Source organism: Lissotriton helveticus, chromosome 2_2, assembly GCF_964261635.1.
Source record: "Lissotriton helveticus chromosome 2_2, aLisHel1.1, whole genome shotgun sequence".
Classification (NCBI taxonomy): domain Eukaryota; kingdom Metazoa; phylum Chordata; class Amphibia; order Caudata; family Salamandridae; genus Lissotriton; species Lissotriton helveticus.
The window spans coordinates 502,743,213-502,767,971 of record NC_136060.1 but is presented as its reverse complement, the minus strand read 5'-3'; the positions used below and the strand labels follow the sequence as shown (position 1 = coordinate 502,767,971).

General features: G+C 50.4%; 1 protein-coding gene and 1 long non-coding RNA gene across 4 annotated transcripts in view; one reads left to right on the top strand and one right to left on the bottom strand.

The window, feature by feature from the left end:
• LOC144821573 (uncharacterized) overlaps nucleotides 1–24,759 on the top strand; it is a 2,083,451-nt gene that overhangs the window by 486,670 nt on the left and 1,572,022 nt on the right. The gene's annotated exons all lie outside the window — the stretch shown is intronic.
• LOC144821572 (endonuclease domain-containing 1 protein-like) overlaps nucleotides 12,287–24,759 on the bottom strand; it is a 63,075-nt gene continuing 50,602 nt past the window's right edge. The window contains exon 2 of the mRNA XM_078678775.1: nucleotides 12,287–12,805. Coding sequence (XP_078534901.1) covers nucleotides 12,287–12,805 — 519 coding nt within the window. The remainder of the gene's footprint in view (nucleotides 12,806–24,759) is intronic.

Genomic DNA, 24,759 nt, shown 5'->3' with positions numbered 1-24,759 from the left:
ATCCACAACAGCTTCGGCGCCCCACCCACGCACCCAACCGTCGAACCAACGCCCCCCACGCCACCCTTCGCACCTGGACCACGGTGACCACCGAAGACACAGCCCGCACGATGAACACCATCCACTCCGGATCACAGACCAACCCCTGCCCACACCACGTCTTCAACAAGGCCGACTCCACCATCGCACCCCAACTCCGGAACCTCATCAACGCCTCCTTCAACACCACCACCTTCCCGGAGAGCTGGAAGCACGCCGAGATCAGCGCCCTCCTGAAGAAACCTACAGCGGACCCCACCGATCTCAAAAACTTCCGCCCCATCTCGCTCCTCCCTTTTCCTGCTAAAGTCATCGAGAAGATCGTCAACAGACAGCTGACCGCCTTCCTCGAGACGAACGGATCCCTCGACCCCTCGCAGTCCGGCTTCAGAGCCAACCACAGCACCGAGACCGCCCTCATCGCAGCCACCGACGACATCCGGACCCTTCTCGACAAGGGGGAAACAGTGGCCCTCATCCTCCTGGACCTCTCCGCTGCGTTCGACACGGTCTGCCACCGCACCCTAGTCCAGCGCCTCAGCAACATCGGTATCCAAGAGAAGGCACTGGAGTGGATCATCTTGTTCCTCGCCGGAAGAACACAAAGAGTCCGCCTCCCCCCGTTTCGCTCCGAGGCCACCAAAGTCATCTGCGGCGTCCCGCAAGGATCTTCACTCAGCCCCACCCTCTTCAACATCTACATGAAACCTCTCGCAGCCATCGCACGCCAGCACAACCTCAACATCATCTCTTACGCCGACGACACCCAGATGATCCTCTCCCTCACCAGAGACCCCGACACCGCCAGAACCTGCCTACACTAAGGGATGAAAGACGTCGCTGAGTGGATGAAGGACAGCCGCCTGAAACTGAACTCGGACAAGACGGAAGTCCTCATCCTGGGATCTTCGCCCTCCGCCTGGGACGATTCCTGGTGGCCCCCAGCCCTGGGCACCGCACCCAAGCCAACCAACCACGCACGGATCCTGGGCTTCATCCTGAACCCCTCCCTCTCGATGACCAGACAAGTCAACGCCATCTCCTCATCGTGCTTCAACACCCTGCGTATGCTTCGCAAGATCTTCCGCTGGATCCCGACCGAGACCAGGAAGACTGTCACCCAGGCACTCGTCACCAGCCGACTGGACTACGGAAACGCCCTCTACGCCGGAACCACAGCCAAGCTACAGAAAAGACTCCAGCGCATCCAGAACGCCTCCGCCCGACTCATCCTGGATGGACCCCGACGCAGCCACATCTCCAGCCACCTGAGGAACCTGCACTGGCTCCCCGTCGACAAGAGGATCACGTTCCGGCTCCTCACCCACGCACACAAGTCTCTCCATGACCTGGGCCCCAAGTACCTCAACGACCGCCTGACCTTCTACACGCCCACCCACCAGCTACGGTCCACCAGCCTCGCCCTCGCAGCCGTACCACGCATCCGAAGAGTCACCGCCGGAGGAAGATCCTTCTCTTACCTGGCTGCCAAGACTTGGAACTCCCTCCCCATCCACCTTCGGCTGACCCAGGACCATCTCGCCTTCAGGAGACAACTCAAGACCTGGCTGTTCGGGCAATAGCATACCCCTCCCCCCAAGCGCCTTGAGACCCTCCCGGGTGAGTAGTGCGCTATACAAATGGCATGATTGATTGATTGCTGGAGTTGCGTCACTTTTATGACACACTCCAGCAATGAGTCATTTTTGCGCCTCCAGATACGTCTGTAATACGGACGTATCTGTAGCTCCGTGTGACATGATGCGTCATACTGTGAATATGACGTGTCATTGGTGTGGCAAGGAGGGCGCAATGAAAAGTGACACATCGCTGTTTTCTCGCACTGATGCATCACTTTTCATAAATGAGGCCCATAATGTGAACTTAGAGTGGGCTTTGGGTCAGCCCCCTGGTCACGACTGGATGGCGCGTGTTGTCCTTCACAGGTATGTGCTCTGAAGTGCGCCCTTCCACCCCAATGACCGGCTGCTCCATTGCCCTCTCCACCCGTTTCCACTGTATTTTTTGTGTGTTTGGGGACCGGTGGGAACCATACTAATGACGTTCTGTTTGAGGGCATAACTTTACTGCACTTTTTAGTTCCTGTTGTTTGCAGGGTACTACTTTCGTCTTAAAAAAAGTTGCTTGTGATTTTAGCCGCTTGATTGTACTTCCTGGTTGCTCTTGGCTGGGCTTCCTGGAGGCGCCATTCTATTGAGCCAGCCTCTAATGTTTGCACGTGCCAGCCCTTAAAATAAATGCAGCAGCGATATCAGCACCATTCACAGTGTCTGGCTGCACCCCTGGCTGCCAAGGCCTTATCATCCCTCAAAGGTGCCAACAAAACGTCCAATGTTTACAGAAGGGATGGCTGGCAGCCATAACACTCTCTCCTCTCCTACACAAGGCAGAGCGGAGGCATTTATTGTTCCTTTGCCAAGATGACTTCCTTGTTACACTTCTTAATCTTACCGCGGTACTTTGAGCTCATTTATTGCTGAAGTTATCACCCTTCTCCAGATGTCAGATACTTAATCAATGTTGACAAGGAGCCACCTCTGGGTCCCAGAAGTCTAATTTACCGAATGCGTCTAAATTGGGCAATGATTCTGTTCTGCGCCTATTGCGTCATTACTTCTGACATGACGTACTGTACGTTGGTGTTTCCTTCACCAAAAAGTTTTTTTAGGTAGGTAAATGAAGTACATTTATATGTACGCAAGCAAAATGCTTTCTCAAACACAAGTCATAACACTTTTACGGAGTTTCCTTAACTTATGTTGCACAACTGCTCACCAACATAAAACAACAACAAAATACTATTAATCACATAGGCGAAACCAAATGCATTTACCAATGCTTACTCTATTCTGTCAATGGTGGGACGCCCGGGCGATCCACGTCCCAGTGCTCCGGGCATGTGCCTGTGTGTCCCCCCTCTCTTTACTAAGGGGTATCCTCGCCGCCTGCTCGCCAGTTCCAGCATTGTTGCAGTGTGACACATTCCTGAGGTCTGGCAGGGGTCGAGGGCCCGGCCGCTCATGCACTGGGTGATTTCTGAGCAAACAGCAGCAGTTGTCCCGCAGGGGCGGCTCTAGGCTCATGGCGGCCCTGGGCAGGGAGCGTAGGTAGGGGGCCCCAGAAGAGGGGGTACGGGTGGGGTGGAACCCCCCCCCCCCCCCCGAGCTAAGGAGGAGGGGGGTCAGGGTGTTAGGAAGTGGAACAGAGCCAGAGGCCGCCAAATCCCTGCCAGGGGCCGCCCCGCAAATATGTATCCATCCTCAGAGGATTATTATATTAAGGATATATATTGGCGTGGAGGCCCCGGGTGTTTGGTGGCCCTGTGCAGGTGCACAGCTTGCACATGCCTAAGGCCGCCCCACTGTCCCGGTCCCACTCCATGCAGCTTCTGGGAATGGGCACAGGACCGGAAAGGTTCATTAAGGGACAGGTTTGCTTACCACGGCCCTCACGCCACACTGCACAACATGTACATATTGTTTTTTTTATACGAAGGCAGCGATTCCCACAGCGTGAGCCCTCTGGGGAGGACGCTCGGCAGAAGGCCTTCTTCACTACCTTGTAGCACACCTTCGCCAACTGTCAGAAGTCTCTCGGAGCCCCCGTTGCCATTAAGACCCCCCAGAGAGCGTGTAAAGGCAAGGCATGTTTGCTAGAAGGGTTTTTATCATAATTTGGGCTTCGTCCAGCCAATGCACCACAGGTTGCAACTGTGTCGCACCGGCGAACAGTGTCTCTCTGTTCATTCTTACAGTCAGGCCTTTAAGTGGGCCGGGTCCTGCCGGTGTTGTTAAAAGTAGTGCTGAGACGGGTCTCTTCGGGCTCTCCCTTTTCCTTTCCACGGCCTCTTAAGCCCCCTGTGTCCTGCTTCTCACATAATGTATTCTATCAAGAAATGCCAGAGAGATTGTTGGGAAATCTGAGGTTCCCCAAGCTACCCCTGCATGACTGTCTCTGCACATCAATCAATCAACCAATCACTCAGTATTTATAAAGCGCTGCAAATCCCCTGTGAGGGCCTTTGCAAAGTAAGGAAGTAGTGAGATAGGTCTTAAATTCTCAGGCTGTAAAGGGTCTAATTTAAGCTTTTTGAGCAGGGGACGTACCATGGCGTGCTTCACCCTTTTGGAACTATGCCAGAGCAAAACGAGAGGTTGAGCTGCTCCGATAGTACTGGGACAATGGCAGCATTGCCTTTATCCAAGATGGTTGGGGATGCGGGGTTTAGAGGGGTGCTCAATTTGATTCTCAGCATGAGACTGTGCGTATCAGCCTCAGCGATGGGTTGTAAATTCTGGAGCTTACCCTTGGTGTCTGGCAGGGTATTGGAGAGATACAGCATCTTAAAAATCTGAGCACTCTCCGGGAAAGAGGTGTAGATGCTATTCACTTCATTCACAAAAAATCCTGCAATTTGATCACAGCGCTCAGTAGAGGGAGGGATTATCGCTGTGGTACGTTCTGGGGAGGTCAGAGATTTATTTACCTGGAAGATCTCTCTTGTGGAGTTTTTGGAGTGTTCAATTTGAAGAGAATAATACTTCGCGCTGGCCCACCTAAGATCCTTGTGGTACTTTAAGGATGCCAGGTAGGTGGATTTATGATGTTTGTGGTACTCTTTGTGCCATATTCACTATACCTCTTTGTTTCCTGGAGTTCCTCTGAGGAGTAGGGTGAAGAGGGTTTAGATCGCCTGCTAGTGATGGGCTTAGCTGGTGCAAGTGTATCCAAAGCTAGATTACTCCACCTCTTAATCTGAGTATTAGCTGTTGAAGGGTATTCTACGAGAGTAGGTTTGTGAGAATTTAAAACCTATGTGCTTAAGTAATGTATGTGTTTAGTAGACTTTTGTCAGAATCACCTGACCCTAGCATCTGCTCATGAATAAATTCACATAGCTGTAGGGGAAGCAGGTGCGAGCACGGTTCCGCACTTCTGTCTGAATTTCTTGTCTTCGAATATGAAGATGTTGCTCTCTAGGCTGAACTCAATCATGGCAGTCACAGATCTGGATTGAATCCATTATCCATTATTTCCAGTCCAGGGAGGACCTGGCCTAGCAGTTCGGGCTGGACTGTTCCCATGAGGCACAGGGTCAAGACTGATTTGCGTATGGCTGGGTCCAAACTGGGATGGTGAAGTGAGCTTAAAAACGATGGATTTAGGCCAGACGTCTGTACTGCGGTGAATGTATGACATTGTTCTGCATTCTGTCCATCAACTGTTGTTTTTGCATTTGTCATCCCGAGTTGGATGGGTATGTTCAGACGTGAGTCCAGTGCTCTCCATGCCACTGGAATCAAGCTATCTTGGCTGATGAGGGCTGAACCCCCGAAACCGGTTCTAGGATGCTTGTTTCCAGTCCAGGTAGGATCTGGCTTGGCAGTTCAGACTGGACTGTTCCCATGGGGCACAGGGTTAAGACTGATTTGCATATGGCTGGGTTCAAACTGGAATGGCATGGTGAGCAAAAAAACGATGGGATTAGGCCCAGATCTCTGTACTGGGGTGAATGTATGACATTGTTCCGCATTCTGTCCATCAACTGTTGTTTTTGCAAGTTACAATGCTGTCTGTGGTATAAACAGTATTTTTTGTGGCGAGTGATAACTAGGATACTGTCTTTCATACTGTGTCATCTGTTGAATGGATACGGGATTTGCTGCGAGTCTTGGAGCGTCTCTTGGAGCGTGACCTGCAATGCTGTTTTTTCGTTGGCCTGGGAGCTCTTGTGGCTGGGGCCGCCTGACGACGAGTCTGAGTCTATTCTAGTTGGAGTGTGTGGCTTAAGCTTGATGACTTCATCCGTCCAGATGAACACCTCTTCAGGTTATTCAAAGAAGTGTATCCACAATTTGTAGAACACCCGTAGCCTGGCCGGGAACAGCAGGGAGTACTGGATTTGTAAATTTTGCAGTTGAGCTTTGTAAAGGACTGTCGACGCTGTTGGATAGCCTCGTATAGTCTGGAAAAATCATTATAGGATGTGAGGTATAATGGAGGGTCTCCTTAAGCCTGGCTTGCTGCAGGATAACATCCCTCTCTTTATATTTTAAGAATCTGGCAATTATAGGCCTGGGGTGGGCACCGGGTTGCGGCTTCTGTAGTACGGCCCTGTGCACATGCTCGATTATGAAGCAGGGAGCCAGTCTGTCAGCCATTTAGCAAGGAAACCCTCCACATCGACCATTTCCCAACCTTCCGGAAACCCCAGAAATCAGAGGTTACTTCTGCGAGCGCGCCCCTCTGCATCCTCAGCTCGTGTCGCCAGACCCTTCATAATTGACTCCAGGGCGGACACTTTCTTTTGAAGGGTAGTCACTGTATCTTCTACCGTCGATATTCTGGTTTCTGCTTCAGTTATTCACTGTACTGCATTGCGAAGATACTGCCTGAGTAACATGACATCTGAACCAACCGCTCTGATTTGGGCCTCTAGTGTGTCTCTGGACTGTGTTATATCTGCTAGTATAGCAGCATTGTCAGGCATGGTTGTCGTTGAGTCCCCTGGATTAGGTGCCTGCATATTTGTCCATGGTGCTTTGCCGTTGCGCTGGGGAGTTTATCCTTGGTCATGTTGTAAATATTGGGGAAGGAGCAATCCAAATGAGTAAGCCTAATTTGAGATCAATGCGGTAAGGCCAAATCAAATTGGCGGCTCGATCGTGTGGAGCTGTCAGGGCACTGTTGCTACCCCCTCAGGTCACCCGTGAGCCATCTACATCAATTGAGTGAGAGGCCTTGATTAAATGTATATGTGAGTTTTAGTGGTGAATTTCAAATATCTGGCCACTTCGGGCACAGTCAACGTAGGAAGTCCGCAGGCGCGGTGGTGGGGCCGATATTAGCGGCCCGGCCCCCTCTGTATACCAAGATGCATACTTGGGTTGTTTATCGATGCCCGATGGCGCTGGGCATCCCCACAGCTGCAACCCACCCCTACAGGTAGACACAAAAGTGGTCCGTCGTTCCACCATGGGGAGAGGCCCAGAACCCCTTTCCTGTATCGACGCTGCCTCAGCTTGCCTCAATGTAGGGGGGCTGCCTGCCAATGTCCCCAGCCCCCTTATCTTGTCGCAGCCCACCGCCCGTACCTTGGTGCTGGTTACGCAAGCCGGGAGCCTTGGCCCGCGCAAACACCCATCCAAGGGTGCTGCAGCCTAGATTTCACTCTGGCCACCTGCACCGATATATGTCCAACCTCAAAGCTAGGTATGGCTGCCGATGTATAGGTGGAGAGCGGTGACCTGCGGTGATAACTGCGTCGCCGTCCTGGCTGTCCACTGCCCGGTTGGAGCGACGGGCTCTACCTGTCAGCGGAGGGGCCCCGAATATGTTCTCCGAATCGGGTCTCACCTCACTCCTCGTTCATCTGTACAGACTGAGGGCAATTGCACCGTGGCCCACTATAGCTGCCAAAATTTAGATGTCAGCCGCTCACAGCACGGCTGCGGCATTCCCTGCGTATCGGCCACCAGTTGCCTCACCTCAGAGGCACCATTTACCAGCACCGTAGCCATCACAGCATCCAAGTCTTCGTTGCTGCTGTACGTCATACGTTCCAACATCTCCTCTCAGCCGAGGAAGAGGATTTTAGGCCTTAACCGCGCCTCCGCTCTGGGCTGCTTTGCCAGATCGGAGGGCGACTCCAAAATAGTTTTTGGGGATCAGAGGAGTACGTATAATACTCGCATTGGGCAGCGGTGCAACTTAGAGGGCTGATGCAGCAGAATAGTCTACGAATTTCTACAGGACTACAGGAGCTCCTTTATGGCGCGTCCACCATGTTGGACCACCTGGCATTGCCCCCTGTTTGCTTTTTTTTTGAGTTTGCAAATTTGCCTCTGATCTTTTCCATTAAGGCTGCTAGGATCCTTAAACTCCTGGCTGGCCTTCAGGGCTTTGACACTGTACCACATTGGACTGTATTTCTCTGGGTGTCTCTCCAGCCTGGTTAACTTATTCCCCTTTCCCTGCTAATAGCTGTAATGAATTACCAGCTGCAAAGCGCGCCATGTTTCCCCTTCTTGTTCTGCGCTCTGCTTATCAGTCTCCGATGGGGTGATATTTCTCTTTTGTGGACCTCACAAGTTTGTCGAGCAATGTTCGGGGATGGCGGGGGTTGTCATCTACATTTTTGGACTGAACCTCAAAAACACTCTTAAAGAGGGAGTGATCTTAAGGCGTTCTGCAGGTTTAGCCACACTCTCCAAATTTTCTTTTTGCTTATACTTTTCACCGGGCCGACATAAAGAAGATGAGACAGGATTAAGTTATTTTGTTTGTAGATAAAGGTTCCTTGAGTTTTTGTTAGGGTGGTTAACTTCTCCTCTCCCACTGATATTAAGTACAGGAGGGGGGAGATAGAGCTAACTGCTGGCTCCTGCCTCCAGTCCTTGCCTCCAAATATATTTTTTTATTTCTTAATGAATACCTATTTTTGCTCTTCAAAAATCAGCTTCTACAGATCTACAGACCCTCCTATCCCAGGTTACACTGACCATTTTCCTCTTGTTTTCCCTCATGTAGCTGGGGGTACAGGAGACTCTCTGTGTTTCACTCTGCCGCCTGACCCTGTTCATCGCGCCTAGCTCATATGGCGTCTTTCCACATTACACTCTTTCTTCTCTAGCAGCTACCTCAGAGAAATTGGAGATGATAGCCAGCCAGTGCTAACACTGCCTGGTATTACCCAAAGGCAAATCTGTGCTGAGCCGCCCTATCCCTGCGGACCCTCAGCGCCACCTCTGCCCAGAGCCTTGCATCACTGTGCTCGCTACTGCCATCCTGCTCCTGCAAGAGCCAACTCCTGTCAGCCATCCGAGCACCCGGACCTGCCACAAAAAGCCATCCCCAAAAACAACCTCTGAATCATGCGGACATTCGCCCCAACACCCAAAGTGTCGTAATTTAGCAGTGATTAGATTAAGCATTAGCAGAAGACATCCTGTATTTAGAGACTATCTTGACCGTTTTATGGAATCCATTTTGTATTTCCGACAGCCATTTTGTTTGCCATGTGCTCCCCATGTGCTCTGTCCTACCTTCCTGTCCACTGCTCTTAAAATCTGCCTAGAGACGAGATATATTTATCCTCCTCTACTATGCACATGCCCAGTAAAGCTTACAGCTGTCCCTAACTTGTAACTGTCAGGATGTGTACACCAGAATTAGCTTACTGCCAGCCCTTCCCCCTTGTTGCTAGCACACTCTCTGTATGACCTTGTATGTATTTGAAACCAGTATTCTATACCTTGTACCGCCTTCTTTTGAGCCCCTGTGTGGGTATAAAAGGACCAAGCTCCTTCCAGTCAGTGTGCTACTTCATACACTACCGAAGGGTGTTGTGTGAATGTAGTTCCACCTCATGAGGTTTAATAAACGTTGTCTTTTCTATTCCAGTTTCTGTGCCAACTTCTTTCTATTGGTCTAAGGACTCTGTGCAGAGAAGGGCGAATCCCTTGCGCTGGTAGGGCTTGCTGAGGCTCACCACCACAGGAGGTAGGCGTTAAATTGTTCCCGCATGAAACATTAGAATTGCATGATTATGACACCAAAGCGAGAGATCTACCGGCCAGCACTCTCAGCCAGCCACAATGTTCCCCCTCACCCACAGGCTAGCCACGCCCCTAAGGTAGACTACCTGAAGTGAAGAGCCAGAGAAGGGTTTCACCATCTTGATTTTTGATGAAATAGCGACGTCTGGGTCAGGGTATTCCCCACTAACCACAGGAAGTGAGCATATAGGTGGGGTTGTTGCCTTAGTGGTAGGTAGCCTATTGGCTACTAACTGCTGTTTCCCTAAACACCCTTAAATTGAGTATTTAGTGGTCCTTCAACACCACATCCCTAGATTCGACTGCCAGGGAACTGAAGAGGACAAAGAAGAGCCGACACCACGAGAACCAAGGACCTTCACAGAAACTGACACCAAACCCTGCCTCCTTAAGAATTACAGAGACCTGACTCATCCTGCAAGTGTGCATCCTCCACAACTCTCATAAGACTATCAAGCACTTTGACAACCAGCGATCATCTCCCTTGGAGTGGAGGAGCCATCCCTCTGCTTCCGCAGACTCCAACCATATCTGCCCTGTTCATGGTGTACCCGGCCATCGGGCCCACCAAAGAAGCATCACTTCAGGAAGAGGACTTTGTGGCTCTAGGAGAATATTCACATCTCTCAGCTAAGTTTCGAGACGCTAGACCCTCCAGGAGCTCCCCTGCACCAATACCCTGAGTACCGGGGTTCTTGCACCAGACAAGGCTTGCTTCTTGTCCAGCCTGACTTCACCACCATGTAAACCTTCTTGCATGACAAGGGACATCAAGATAGAAGAGACCGCCGACTAGAGTGGTCTAACTGTCTTGTTTTCTCCTCTCTGCAGATATTCTGACAACCATGAAGGCCTTGAACTCCAGTTGCCAGGCAGCCAAGATCCTCAGCATCCGAGCTCCACAGCCCGGATCCGTGATGTTTGCTTGTGTTCCCTTGGCCTGGGGCCTCCATGACCTGAACCCCCATTTTGGGTTCACCCAGATTTGCCCCAAGTCCCTCTTGACATCGGTGTAGTGTTCGAGGTTACTTCCTGACCAGCGCCTCCGCACCCAGACTCAGCAGGGCAGGTAAAGGGAAACAGCTGGTTATACTTTGGCCCCTAGCACCTCAAGTTCCAAAGGTCTTCTCCGAAATTGGTTTACAAGTACCTGCATGCTATGTGTGTTTTTCTCCCATAGGATAACATTGTAACGTTCGAGGCTCATGCCTCTGAACCGTTATTCGAGTTATTGTGCCATTTTCATCAAAAATAGATATCTCTGCTTGTACTTAAGTTAGTCTAAAATTCTTGTGACTTCGGGGCATATTACCAACGATTAGCGATATTTATCGCTAACAAGGTTTAGCAACAATTTTTTTATCGCTAAGCATCGCTGGAAGTTATCGCAGAGATAACTTGCTATTAGCAAGGTTTATCTCAGAAGTGATAAAAATCCTCACGCTAACTGCCAAATGAGAGATTATCACTGGAAAACCAACAATATTCTCTCGAAGTTTGGCGTTAGCTTGATGATAGGGGCTCACAAACTTAGCCATGATATTCACCTTACATAGGATTTCATGGCTAAGTCAGGAAAATACCAGGTGTTAAAAAGGCAGCGCTAACTGCGGTTAGCGCTGCTTTTTTATCACTAACAGGGTTAGCGAAATCCTTGATAATAGGAGAAATGTCGCTTAACAACATTTCTCCTATTATTTTTCTCTCATTAGAGATGCAAGGGGAAGCGTAGAGAAAAAGGGTGCTAACATGCACATTTGCCTGTTAGCACCCTGTTGCTGATAGGGCTTTTAAAGCCAAAAAAGTGGAGATAAATCCCTTGATAATATTCCCCTAAATTCTTATAAAAATCTACTTTTATTTTACAAATTTGTCTTTGATTTCTTATTGAGTGTTTGAGCCACTTATTGACTGTATGTACAACAAATGCTTAACACTCCTCTCTGATAAGCCTGAGCTGCTCGTCCACACTACCAGAAATAGAGCACTTGAGATTATTAACGTAAGCCCTATACACCAATAAGGGTGGTCTGGAATTTTTGCATGGTTTGCCCTTACATTGGTATCACTACATAAATAGTCAGCTTCTTACACTTTCAATTACCATCGCTTACAGGGTTAAGCCCCATTCCTCTGCTGTTTTTTTTTGTTGGTAATATCGATACAGATGACAGATATTTGCAACCGTATTTTTATTCAAGGAGCTGTTTTGGCATCACAGGTGAAATCACGATCACAATTCTAAATTCAGTCAAAGATGAGAGGTTGGATAAATTTGAAAAGCTTTATTCTCAATAAGAGATTAGTACATTTATTTTTATTCAAATTAATCAAAAAAGTCAAATAATGAATATTTTTAAGCATGTCACATTAAGGTCAAGCTTTCTAGATCGCAGGAAGCATATTTCAGCAATATTCAGTTCACTTTAGTTGAAGAGACTTGTATTGAAGCATTTCTATGGCCTGAACTAATAGTTATGACTGCTTAATGCAGGTTGTACATTTTAAATGTGTGTCATTTCAGCTCTACATTTTATGTTAATCGTTGCACATTTAGCTGCTAATCTAAATAATTTGTATTTTAATTACTGAACTTTGTCAGTAGCATTTATTGGTCACAGGCTATTTTCATCTTGAGGCTCAAAGTAATTGGCCAAAGTGTTTATGGGTCAATTCTCATGGAACAGGTGGACGCCTCGCTTTGTGTATTTGCCTATTTCTTCCTGTAATGCCTTTATAGTGATTGGGTCTACTGTTCCTGTCTTAACATTGTCAGCAATGACGGCCCAGGATTTCACCCCCTTCGCTGTGGTAATACAGCAGGCGGCAGCCCAGATCTTGCTGGGCACATTAACCCGTCCATTCGATATCGCTGTCTTCCCAGGGATGACTCCTACTATGGCGTAAGTCGTTTGGCATCCCTCTGTGTTTTGCTTCATTGTGGCGTCTTCATACAGTTTCCATAGGTGCTGGTTGAGTGTACTGTCCTGTGGCACAATGTTGGTCAAGGTGCAGGTAGACTCTGAGGTGGCTTTATCTGCATGGTGTGAAGCTGGGTTGAGGTGTCCTCGGTCATATAGTGACTCTTCATAATCAGCGTCAACAGCCTGGCTCGCCGCAAGCTTGTTCCTATCAATTGCTGTGGAGCTGTCCTCTTCCATTTCCTTGCTGTTCTTGGGGTCCACAAGCTGTAAAATATAGAATGGGGCAAGTGGTCAGAAGTCTTCCTAGATTACTCTTATTTTACATTGTACCAGCTATACACTTGTTATTTTTTGTGAAAAAGAGATCATATTTACAGGCAGTTGTGTGCTTTCCTTTCACATAAAGCATTTGGCAGCTAAGCAGTGAAGCAGGGGACCAGTTGGTGCCTAAACCTGAAATGCTGTTTCCTCCAATGGATTGCATTTCATACTTGGAGATGGTTCTTACTCAGTCCCCTGATTGCACCTGGGCAACCTTGCTTTATGAAAGGGCAGTTGTGTTTATACTCATTGTTTCAAATATGACACAATCAAATGGAGCAGTAAGATGGTTTTATATAGAAGTGCTGTTACATGAAATGTCCTTCTAGTGACCACAGAGAGCCAGTGGTGTGTGCTGATGCTGGTGAGAGACATCACGTCTTTGCCACCCTCTGCACCTACTACTCCATGCCCTTGAGAAGGGGCAAAAGGCAACAGTGTCAGAGTGTACGTTGTAATGAGGAAATGCCCCTGTGAAAGTGGGAGGGCAATGAGGAAAAAAGGTAGCACAACACGCCAGGCAAAATAGAGAGTTGTGGACACTGCTTTATCAGCTGGTCACTAGAGATGGTTTAACAAAAACAACTAGAACCCATCAATTAAGTCTCTATTGAGCAAAATATTCTCTGTTGGTTTTATGTCAGAATATTGTTAGCTAAAATATTGTTTAAGAGAATTGATGTTAACAAAAATATAATACCCCTATGGGTGTAGATTTTGTCTTATGAATTCCAATGGCACATTCTTTTTTAAACAAATTTAGGACATGTATTTTGGTGACAATAGTCTGGTACCATATCCTCTCCAGTCAATCAATCATTCAGGGGGTTTAAAGCGAGCTACTGACCTGTGAGGGTCTCAAGGCGCTGTGGAGGGGGGGAAGGTGTGCAGCTCTGTTTTAGCCAAAGAGCCACGTCTTAAGGCTCTTCCTGAAGGTGTGCAGAGTCGGGGAGCGTCTGATGTTGACTGGGAGCTCGCTCCAGGCTTTGGCCGTGATGTGGGAGAAGGCTCTTTCACCGCTCTGGTTCTGCAGATGCGCTGGGTTTCTGCTAGGGCGAGGTCGGCGGAGCGGAGGTTCCTTTTGGGTATGTTGAAGGAAACTCTTCATTGAGGTATTTGGGTCTGAATTTGTGGAGGGATTTGTAGGAGTGGGTGAGTAGCTTGAAGGTTACTCTCTTCTCGACAAGGATCCAGTGGAGGTCTCTCAGGTGTTGGGTGATGTGCTTGTGTCGTGGGATGCCAAGGACTAGTCTGGTCATGGTGTTCTGCATGGTCTGGAGTTTTAGTAGCAGAGATTTGTTTATTACCGCGTAGAGGGCATTTCCGTAGTCCAGTCTTCTTGTTATGAATGCGTGGGTGACAGTCTTCCTCACTTCGGTGGGATTCTCTTGAAGGTCTTGCGGAGGATGAGGCGGGTGTTTAAGCAGGTGCAGGTGACGACATTGATCTGTTAGGTCATGGTGAGGGAGGAGTTGAGTATGATACTGAGGGTCCAGCTGTGGTCTGTGGGGGATGGGCGGTGCGGAGGGCCACCAGGAGTTGTCTCAAACTGATGGGGTGGGCCTAAGGACAATGACCTCTGTCTTCTCAGTTGAGTTTCAGACAGCTGCTGCTCATCCAAGCTGCGATGTCTTTCATTCCTTCTTGGAAGCTGAGTCTGGTGGTTTTGGGGTCCTTAGTAAGGGAGAGGATGAGCTGGGTTACAATGCTGAGTCTATGCTGTCTGACGATGGCGGCAATGGAGAACATGTAGATGTTGAAGAGCGCGGGACTGAGCGATGATCCTTGTGGCACTCTGCAACTGTGGGTTCAGAAAAGAAAGGCAGGCGCTTGATCCTTTGGGTTCTGCCAGTGAGGAAGGAGTGGAGCCAGTCGAGGACAGTTTCCTGTATTCCGACATTGTGGAGTCTGGCTGCGAGAGTGCGGTGTGAGACAGTGTCGAAGGCTGCGAAGAAGTCAAGTAGGATGAGGGCTGTGATGAGGCCTTGGTCTAGGAGCATGCGGATGTCGGGTGTGGAGGTGAGTAGGACGGTCTTGGTGCTGTGGTTGCTGTGGAATCCAGATTGAGAGGGGTCAGGGACAGAGTTCTTTTCGATTAAGTTTGTCAGCTGGGCGTTGATGATCTTCTCTGTGACTTTGGCTGCGAAGGGAAGGAGGGAGATGGGTCGGTAGTTCTTCATGTCTGTTGGGTCTGCAGAGGGTTTCTTGAGCAGGGGTTAGACTTCTGTGTGTTTCCAGTCCTCTCGGAAAGTGCTGGATTTGAAGAAGGCATTGATGGTGTGTCGCAGCTCGGGCGCTATGTCAGCGGCGGCTCTGTGGAAGATGTGCGGGGGCGGGGTCAGTGGGGGCTTCTGAGTGAATGTTCTTCATGATCGTGGTGGTATGCTCTGTCTTCACAATATCTGCATAATTTACAAAGCATTGCTCCAGCAACTTAGGGGCTACTTGGAAAACACAGGTGCAATCACAGGTGATACTGCTTCTGTGTTCAGGAAAGACATTCTAGGCTGGAGATTCCTATGGGCCAAGAGGCCCATAGGAATGAATGGGGAAATCCTTGATTAGCACCCCTTCCAACCCACAGGACCCCCGTGAAGCCCAAACTCGCTGTGACAATCAGGCGGATTACTTCCACCAAAAAATTCAAGCCATTTCCTCATCATTTGACCTGGTTAGTCAACAGCTAGCGGGGACCGATACCCCTCCTCCAACCACGATCTGTCAACTAGCTGAATTTCCATTACTTGAAGAAGACTCGCTTAACACTCTTATGCTGAAAGTCACAACAGGCTCCCCTTCAGACCCGGCTCCCTCACGCTATCTCCTGGAAATTGCGGATACCATCAGACCAGTAATTTTAAATATCGTAAATATGTCAATTACCACAGGGAAAGTTCCAGAAATCTGGAAGTGTGCACAAGTCAGGGCCCTATTAAAAAAAAAAAAACCTTGACCCTGGAAAAAATGACGAATTACTGCCCCATCTCACTCCTTCCTTGGGTAGGTAAGCTGCTTGAGAAACATATCAATACCAGTCTGATGTCTTACCTGGAAGCCAACCATCTGCTCCATGATTCTCAAGCTGGCTTTCGCCCAAAATTTGGGACGGAGGCGGCACTACTGACTGTCACAGAATTAGCCCGCAGGCACATGGATCAAGGCGGCACTACAGCAATTATGCTGTTGGACTTAAGTGCCGCCTTTGATACCGTAAATAGTAACATTCTGATCTCCCGACTAAAACAGCTTGGAGTGACGGGAAGTGCCATCTTATAGCTACAGTCTTTTCTGGAAAACCGTACATTCCAGGTGGTCGAGGGTGATACTCATTCCAAAACCTGGCCTCTTAATCAAGGCGTGCCTCAGGGCTCCTCCCTGAGCCCCACGCTTTTCAATGTTTATATGCAACCATTGGCGGAGGTCGTTCACCCTTTTGGTTTTGAAATTGTGACCTACGCTGATGACACTCAGCTTGTGCTGGCCCTGAATCAGCCAGGTCACACCCTGTCGAACTTGAACCGTTGCCTAGTAGCAGTTTCAGAATGGATGGCCTCTTCCCACTTAAAACTTAATGGGGACAAAACTGAACTGATGTTCCTGGGGAACACAGCTGTCCCCAGATCACCTCTACAATGGCCACTCTGTATGGGCCCTCCCCCAGAACCAAAAAAGCAAATTAAGAGTTTGGGCATGTGGCTGGATAATACTCTCACTTTCAACCAGCAAGCCACAATACTATACCTGCTTTGGGCTGATGCGTATGTTGCGGAAAATTTTACCACTCCTCCCTTTCCAAGCTCGCAGGATAATGGTCCAGGCCATCATCCTGTCCCGTCTCGATTACGGGAATGCTCTATATCTGGGTGCACCGACCAGTACTCTTAAAAAGCTGCAGGTCACCCAGAACGCAGCAGCACGTCTATTGCTAGGCCTGCCCCGTAGCCACTCAGGCACCGATGCCCTAAGGAAATTACACTGGCTGCCCATCCAAGCCAGAGTAAAATTCAAGGCGATGTGCATAATGCATAAGGCCATGTGGAAAAACGCCCCCGCAATGATCTGTTCCTTAGCCACACCCTACCATCCGCAAAGATCACTGCGCTCAAGCACGGCCTTTTTAGCAACAACACGCAAAATCAAACGGGCCAGGTGGGGCGGACGCTCCTTCTCCCTGAATGCGGCTGAGACTTGGAACTTCTTACCCCCCATGATTCGGAACGAGTCCAATCTTTTAAAATTCCGTACAACCCTTAAAACTTTTCTTTTTTCTAAATAAACCAGTAGACCCCCAGAAGTATGCCATTTTAGCGCTACGAGGCCTTCGGGTAGTAATGCGCTTTACAAAACCCACTTTCATTTCATTTCACATTCTCAAATTGTGATTTTCTATGAGAAAATTTTAATTTGAGAATCACAATTCCAAGGGTGCCAGGGTGTCCAAAGGACACCTGTTGCACCCCTGGAATGTGCCTGTAAGTACATGTGGCACACATACATGCCCTAAGGGCATGTCTGTGCGCCACATGGCACTTTTAATTTTTTTTAAAAATGCATTTTGACAGGAAATTGCAAAATACCATCTACTTGGAGTAGGTGGTATTTTGCAATTCCTTAAGCCAAAATCGCATTTTGGAAGGAACCCCTACATAGCATTTAAGGAATCGCAAAATTGCAATTCCTTAAATGCGTGAGCAAAATAAGGAATCACAATTTTTGCGATTCCTTATTTTGCTATGTGGCCCCTACATACCAAAATGCCGTTTGGGATTCGCAAACGCCGGAATTCTGCAAATTCTGGCGTTTACGAATCGCAAACGCCTTCCTACACGTGCCCCTAAGTGCCTTCTGTGAATACCAAAATGAGTAAGTGCCTTCTGTGAATACCAAAATGAGTAAGTGCCTTCTGTGAATACCAAAATGAGAAACAGCCTGATTCATGTACATGCCGTTTTGCGTGTCCCTAATAGCGAATCATAGCGATTCGCTATTGAGGACACGCAAAACGGCATTCATGTAGGAATTGCTACTTAAATAGCGATTCCTACATGTTCTTTATTTGCGAGTAGCAATTTGCTACTCGCAAATACTCCCCATTCATTCCTATGGGCCAAGAGGCCCATAGGAATGAATGGGGATTTGCGAGTAGCAATTTGCTACTCGCAACTAAGATAGCGATTTCAAGGGTGCCAGGGGTGTCCAAAGGACGCCCTGTAGCACCCCTAAAATGCACTTTTGGACAGGTGTTGCGCACACACATGTCCAAAGGACATGTGTGTGTGCTACATGCAACTTTGAAAAATGCTTTTAAAAGCATTTTTCTGAGTTTTTGCTATTTACCGACAGGTCTGACCTGTCGGTAAATAGCGGCCCCAAAAGTTCAAAATCGCTATTTCTTGATGTTTCATGAATAGCATTTGAGGAATCTCTATTAGAGATTCCTTAAATGCTATTCCTCGCATATTTGCGACTTCTTAAATAGCGATTTTTGCATTTGGTATCATGAATACCAAATGCAAAAATCGCACTCGCAAAGGGCCAGATTCTCAGAATCTGGCCCTTTGCGAGTGCAATTTACCTACATGAATCAGGCTGTAAGTGCCTTCTGTGAATACCAAAATGGTAGTAAGTTTAGGATTTTGTCTTAAGTTAGTTCTATGAATTGGGCTCCCAGAGTTTAGCCCTCCCTGAGAGCAGTGACCAACTACTACTAAACATATGCAGCGGCCATTTTAGGGCATTGTTTCAGGACTACTTTTCTTTATCTCTTTAAGAGCATTTTTCACAAGCGCTGCTGTTTTTTTTGCTCGCATCCTTCTCAGTTGCAACAGTTGAGCAAACCTGCATGGTTAGTTTTTCCTTTCTGTTTTCACGGGTGAGTTAGAGGTTCAAACAGACCCTAGTTCTTTGTTTTGGAGCACTCCATGCAGTGCTTGTGTTTTCAGTTTATACACTCCATCCTCCATCTTTCTTTTTTTAATGAAGTTTTATATAGCACGAATACCACTCAAATGAATTATTAGAGCGCTTTACGTGAGCACCAGTCATTTTACACAAGGACACTTTCAACAGGGAGATTAACGGATTTGGCCAACATCACAGGATGTTGTGCCGATGCGAAACTCGAACCCAGTTTCCCAGCTCCATAGTCGGCACATCCTTTGCACCTGACCCTCATACTTCAAGTGCTCTTCGCACTTTTTTTTAAAAACCTTTAAAAACTATCACTTTGATCAAGTACCTCTCAGTGGTGTGCTATAATATGCTATATTAATACCAAAGTTTCCACATGTTAAAGAAATGCATTCTTCGAGTATTTGATAAACCCTATGTGTTGCATTATCTACATTGCAAACACTTTCAGAGCTTTGAGCGGGTGTTGGCTTGCCCATCTCTAACCATGGTAGCTACAGCTCCGGCAGTTTAGAGCCCCAATCTCAGCAGTAACTGGAATTATATAGGCCAATAGAAGGCACGGACCTCTATTTCTCCATTGAGTACGGCAGAGCAAGCGTGATCTGGAGTAATTAGCCAGTGGATCTGAACTCAGGAGCTGGGAGTTGGGTTTCGGCAAGCATCCTCAACTGCGACACAGAGCATTAATATGCAAGATGTTGAGGAATTCTTTTCCCTCTGGATATATTTACCATCAGCAGGCTTCAAAGCAGCTGGCTGGCCTGCCTATTACATGGGCTGACGGCACTTGATACGAGCCTTATTTATTTATTTATTTATTTGACTTACAAATTCAGCTCGGCTACATGATGTTTCAAGTGTTGACACTGAGCAGGTTAATCCAAGCCACCACCTTCCCTAGATGGCCTGCTGTAAGGATTGCCAAGCAATGCCTGCGCTTGTCTCTGACGTTTTGGGCTTTGTTTGGTCTCTTGTAAAGTGGTTGGATAGCTTCAAAGCACTGAAATATATGATCCCTGAGAAGCAGACACCTGGACCCCACCTTGCCCCATCTTCATTGCTTGAAAGCTGCTGTTTCAGACTCTACTCCTGCAGTCTCTTGCTCCCTCCGGTGTCTCAGTGACTGCTTAGCCCTTATCTCTCCCACCGTCATGGGGTGTTGTTTGCTACCTCCCTCCTGCTGCCCGTCGTCTTATTTAAACATGCAATTAGCCGTTTTTCCCCTAATTGTCTGAGTGTCAGCCAACTGTGGTAAACAGTTCAAGTTTTGTTTTAATAATCTACCACATGAACTGCTGTCCGTGAAAGATATTACAACCTTCCCTCCATCCGAACCTGCACCTCTTCCCTGTTGTGCCATTTTTCCTACAGGCTGTAGGCGGGAACATGCGGTCAATGAAAGCAGGCTTTGATTGTTGTCCAGCAATCCCTGTAAAGCCAAGCTCACAATCACAACACTGGCCATGAGGTTTCTACGGCGGCAAGTGACACTGAACGTCCCCTCGACGAGAAAGAAACCCCATCCTTTCACAACAACGCGTTACATCAGTCTCCACCAGTACAGCTCAGCATCCCCCCTCCATTGTAGAGCAATGTCACAAAAGAAGGAAGAGGGCAGGACTGGAGTAGTCTTTGTGCAACACACCATTCTACAACTGATCTTGCTATTCTGCAAAACAGTATGAAAGTGTGTACTAGAATTTAAAAAATGGTATCGTTGTATAAACAAAAACAGCAACTGGTAGGAATTCCAGTAATAAGCACACGTTTTGGACAGCAATGGTCAATTTTATGGAATGTATGGCTGTTGGAAAGGCGACCCCAGGGGAGACAGAAGATGTCTGACTGCCCGCCCCGAGACCCACCTCTCTCTATGGAATAGGCCGAGTGCCGTAGGGAGGCCTCCTTGACGAGGCTCCTCTCCTACAATCGTACCAGCTTGAGCAATCACACTACTTACAGAAGGACACCACACAGAAGGAATATTCACAAGAATCTTTATATAGGCAATTAAGGCAAGTCCTTGATCGGTTAGCAGGCAAGGATCGAGGGATCCGCAAAGTCTTGGTTTCGGGGATAGGGGGTAGCGGGACAGTCTTGGCACCAACTGGTGCTTGGATAGTTCCGTGTTGCTCAGGCCGCGACAGCGTCAGCAGGGCCTCGAAGGTAGATCAGCTTGGTCAGGCCGCGACAGCGTCAGCAGGGCCCCGGAGGTGGTTCAGCTTGGTCAGGCCGCGACAGAGTCAGCAGGGCCTCGAAGGTGGTTCAGCTTGGTCAGGCCACGACAGCGTCAGCAGGGCCTCGAAGGTGGTTCAGCTTGGTCAGGCCGCGACAGCGTCAGCAGGGCCTTGAAGGTGGTTCAGCTTGGTCAGGCCACGACAGCGTCAGCAGGGCCTCGAAGGTGGTTCAGCTTGGTCAGGCCGCGACAGCGTCAGCAGGGCCTTGAAAGTGGTTCAGCTTGGTCAGGCCGCAACAGCGTCAGCAGGGCCTTGAAGGTTCCAGGTGCAAGAGTTCGGATCAGGATCAGCCGCGACGAGGTCAGCAGGGCTTCGACTCCCAGATACAACTGCCGTCCTAATCCAGGGCTGGCCCAGATATAGGACTGGAGGCGTTTGATGTCCGGACCCTCGCGCCTGGGGGTCAGAGGGGCCGGGATGAAGGTGTCCAGACACCCAGCAGGGGGGGTGGAGCCAGCGCCCAGGGAGGCTGGAGGGCGATCGATACCAGGCGTCCGGGGATGGCTGGAGGCCCAATGAAACTTCCCGCCTCTCGGGTCTGTCAAGTGGGAGGATCTTGGTGCCTCGATGTCGGGGCTTCGCTGAGGCCGGGGCCAGGTATGGCTGCGGCCACGTGTCCGGGACGTGATGGGCCCAAGATGGAGTCGGGCCGGACATGGTGGCCTGGCATGGTCGCCAGACCGGCAGTGTTGGCGAGCGGGGTCCGCCGGTGTCCCAGGGGGGGAGAGCTGTAGGTTGCCAGGGGGGCTGCTCTCGTCGGGGTTTCGTGAAGGTTTGTGTCAGGGGGGTCGACAGCGAGTCGACGGAGGGCCGATGTCGTCCTGGGCCCGCCATGCAGGAGGGGTAGGCCCACGCCACGAGGCCGTGTCCAACACACGTCCCCCCCAGCTGAAGGCAGGGAGAGTCACCCATCTTCTTGGGGATTCTCTTCGTCGAGGCGGAAGAAGCGGGACAGGCCATCCGCGTTGGCGTGGTCGTTGCCAGGGCGATGCTCCACCGTGAAGTCCATCCCTTGGAGGGAGATGGACCAACGCAGCAGCTTTGGGTTTTCGCCACGCATGTGCATCAGCCACCGTAGGGGCCGGTGGTCGGTCTGCACCCGGAAGTGGGTGCCGAAGAGGTAGGGCCTGAGTTTCTTGAGGGCCCATACGACGGCGAAGACCTCCCTCTCGATGGTGCTCCATCGCTGCTCTCTGGCCAGCAGCCGCCGGCTGATGAAGGCCACAGGATGGTCAACCCCCTCGGGGTCAACCTGGGATAGGACCGCCTCGATGCCGTGCTCCGAGGCGTCGGTCTGGACTACGAACTCCCGGCTGTAGTCAGGGGCTTGGAGCACAGGGGCGGTGCACATGGCGGCTTTCAATGTCTCGAAGGCCACCTGACAAGCGGGTGTCCATTGCACTTTCTGTGGCCTGTTCTTCGAGGTTAAATCGGTGAAGGGCCCCACAATGCTCCCATAGTTTTTGATGAAGCGCCGATAATATCCAGTGAGCCCCAGGAAGGCTCGGACGGCGGTCTGGGTGACCGGGGGCTCCCAGGCTAGGATGGCGTCAATTTTTGGTTGGAGGGGAGCCACTTGGCCGCTCCCCACTTGGTGTCCCAGATAGGTCACGGACCCTTGGCCTATCTGGCACTTGCTGGCTTTCACAGTTAGTCCGGCCCGTCGGAGGGCCGTTAGGACCTCCCAGAGGTGTTTCAGGTGCCCAGCCCAGTGGAGGCTGTACACTGCAATGTCGTCTAGGTAGGCGGCACTGAATTCTTCTAGCCCCGCCAGCACTTTGTTCACTAGTCTCTGGAAGGTGGCCGGGGCGTTTTTCATGCCGAAGGGCATCACCTTGAATTGAAAGTGACTATCGGGTGTTGAGAAGGCCGATCGCTCCTGGGCGCCCGGGGTGAGGCCGATCTGCCAATACCCGGCGGTAAGGTCGAAGGTACTGAGGTACTTGGCGGCTCCCAGGCGGTCGATGAGTTCGTCGGCCCGGGGGATGGGGTGTGCGTCGGTTCGGGTAACAGCATTCAGTCCCCGGTAGTCGACGCAAAACCGGAGTTCTGGAGGGGTGCCAGGTGCGGCGGCTTTGGGGACCAGGACAACGGGGCTGGCCCATGGACTGTCGGAGGGTTCGACCACCCCCAGGGCCAGCATCTTGGTAACTTCTGTCTGGATGAAGGCCCGAACTCGGTCGGGGACTCGGTAAGCCCGGTGTCGCACTGGCTGGCTGTCCCCGGTGTCGACATCATGGACACACCACTGGGTAACCCCGGGAGTGAGGGAGAACAGGTCGGTGAACTGCCCCAACAGCTCTTGGCAGTCTCGGCGCTGTGTGGGGGTCAGGTCGGGGGAGAGAGAGATCCCCTCGATGGAGCCGTCCTTCTCGGCGCACTTTAGGAGGTCGGGCAAGGACTCTGAGTCGTCTTCGGTTCCATCGTCGGTAGCTAGCAGCAGGCTCAGTTCTGTGCGGGCAAAATGCGGCTTGAGCCGGTTGGCGTGCAGGACCCGGAGGGGGTTTCGGGGTGACTCCATGTCCACGAGATAGGTGACAGGGCTCTTGCGCTCGATCACTTTGAAGGGGCCCGACCATTTGTCCTGGAGGGCACACGGTTCGACCGGGGTCATGACCCAGACCTGCTGGCCCGGCTCGAACTCGATGGATGAAGAGTTTTGGTCATACCAGCGCTTCATGTCTTCCTGACTGGCCTCAAGGTTGGCCTCGGCAAGGGCCCGGAACTTCCGGGTCTGGTTGCGGAGGGTCAGGAGGTACCGGTAGACATCCGGCGGGGCGTCTTGGATTGTAGTTTCCCAGCCTTCTTTGACCAGGCTGAGGGGACCTCGGACAGGGTGTCCGTACAAGAGTTCGAAGGGGCTGAACCCCAGGGACTTCTGCGGTACCTCCCGATAGGCGAACAAGAGGCAGGGCAGCAGGACGTCCCACTTGCGGCGGAGGGGCTCTTCTAGGCCCTGGATCATCCCCTTGAGGGTTCGGTTAAACCGCTCCACAAGCCCATTTCCTTGGGGGTGATACGGGGTGGTGAACTTATATGCGACCCCGCAATGTTGCCACAGGGACCGCATATACTTCGATATAAAGTTTGTGCCCTGATCACTCACGACCTCTCGGGGGAATCCTACTCTGGAGAAGATCCCCATCAGGGCTCGGCCCACCACGGGAGCCGTGATGGTTCGAGGATGGCCTCAGGATAGCGGGTGGCGTGGTCCACCAGGACAAGGATGAAGCGATGCCCTTGCGAGGTTTGGAGGTCCAGGGGCCCCACAATGTCAATCCCCACTCGCTCGAAGGGGGTGGTCACTACTGGAAAAGGTTGGAGCGGGGCCTTCACCTTCCCCCCGCTCTTTCCGCTGGCTTGGCATGTCGGGCAGGTGCGGCAGTGGTTATGCACATCGTTGCGCATTTTCGGCCAATAAAAATGGGTCACCAGGCGGCTGTAAGTTTTGTCCTGCCCCAGGTACCCGGCGAGGGGCACATCGTGTGCCAGGTTCAAAAGGAAGTCTCTGAATCGTAGGGGGACCACTAACACTTGGCTGGCCCCTAGCTCGGCAATTTTCTGTTCACTGTATAGGAGGCCGTGGTCCCAGTAGACCCAGTGGGACCCTGTAGCTTGGGCGGTGGCTTGTTGTCGGGTCCCTTCGAGGGAAGGGCAGGCCTTCTGCTCCTGCCGGAACTGTTCTCGAGTGGGGCCACCCTCTTGGCGCCATTGGGCTAGTTCGGGTATGTCGCTGAGCTCGTGGCT